The 1,096-nt window shown below is 37.0% G+C and overlaps 1 protein-coding gene across 1 annotated transcript; it reads right to left on the minus strand.

Moving 5' to 3' along the window:
* Positions 1-197: 197 nt before the first annotated feature.
* On the minus strand, positions 198-819 carry LOC116175011 (putative carbonic anhydrase 3). Its single transcript, XM_031493052.1, has 2 exons — positions 596-819; positions 198-542 (listed from the first exon to the last, which is right to left on the minus strand). Exons 1-2 carry the CDS (start codon positions 800-802, stop codon positions 204-206), a joined length of 546 nt encoding a protein of 181 aa, XP_031348912.1. The 5' UTR covers positions 803-819; the 3' UTR covers positions 198-203.
* Between the last annotated feature and the right edge of the window lie 277 nt (positions 820-1,096).

Consider the following 1,096-nt stretch of genomic DNA (forward strand, 5'->3'; position numbering starts at 1 on the left):
TACACTCAAGTTGACAGGTGGTAACTGGTATTATCGTATTTTACGTCAATCGTTTTGAACATACTTCCACATTCTATAATGTACGATCGCAGTACTATCTAAATTCTAGATCTATATTTCCATTACTGATGACTACGAGGAATAATTATTTATTTTACTTACTTAAAGTATATAATACATTTTCGATATGATAACTATACAGATTAAAGATACGACGGCAACAACACATGCATGACTTTCCTATGGTTAGTATCTTGAAGGCATCTGTAATTATTTCTCAACCCTGGATTAATCGAAGCCGCTTGTTGAAAGGCTTCCAGTTGATGTTTGGTGATTGGAAAGTGTGTCGCGGCCACCAAAAATACTACAGATTCCGTGTAAGGAGGAGTCGTAAGCGACCCTTCGTATGTGAAATAAGAAAACGGAATATTGTACAGTAGGTTAATCAATTTAAAGTTTTCAACTGTGCCGTTTCCGTTTATTGTGGCATCCAAAATGGCATCAACGATTTTTTCCATTACAGGATTCTTCTGACGTGACAGCTGAAAGTTATGGCTTGAATGCGGTTACTAAGACTATTAGAATATACCTATACCTGGAATAAATAAGCAACGACGAGAAATTTATCAGTTGTGTTTGATACAGATTGCGTATGAACTGCGTGCATCTCCAAAGGGTAGAAGTGCCCATTGACGTAGTGTTCGCTTCCTTTATTGTTGTCTTCTCCGTCCCCCCAGTGGAAATGTATATGGTTGAACTCGTAAGGAACAGATGTTAAAGGGGCTTTTAAATTAAGAGGCATACTTGATTCCACAGTTAATTTTACTAAAAATAATTATTGTATTAGGATCTGCAAAGGTATATGTGTAGGTACATATTTGGGAATTGTATGTCGATTTCCAGAAATAGGCTGTAAGTTGGAAATCCAAGTTTTTGAAGGCGACAATGAAAAGAATAGGGCACCAAAATCTAGGACATTTTGCCAGGACATGGAGGCTTCAAAATCAGGTTCGGCGGAAGAGTGAGGTTCAAAAGTGTCTTATCTTTAATTATTGACGCAAAAAATGACCTCCCTCTTTTTTCGACAGAAATACCT

The sequence above is a fragment of the Photinus pyralis genome, unplaced genomic scaffold (assembly GCF_008802855.1).
Source record: "Photinus pyralis isolate 1611_PpyrPB1 unplaced genomic scaffold, Ppyr1.3 Ppyr1.4_LG6, whole genome shotgun sequence".
NCBI classification, from domain to species: Eukaryota; Metazoa; Arthropoda; class Insecta; order Coleoptera; family Lampyridae; genus Photinus; species Photinus pyralis.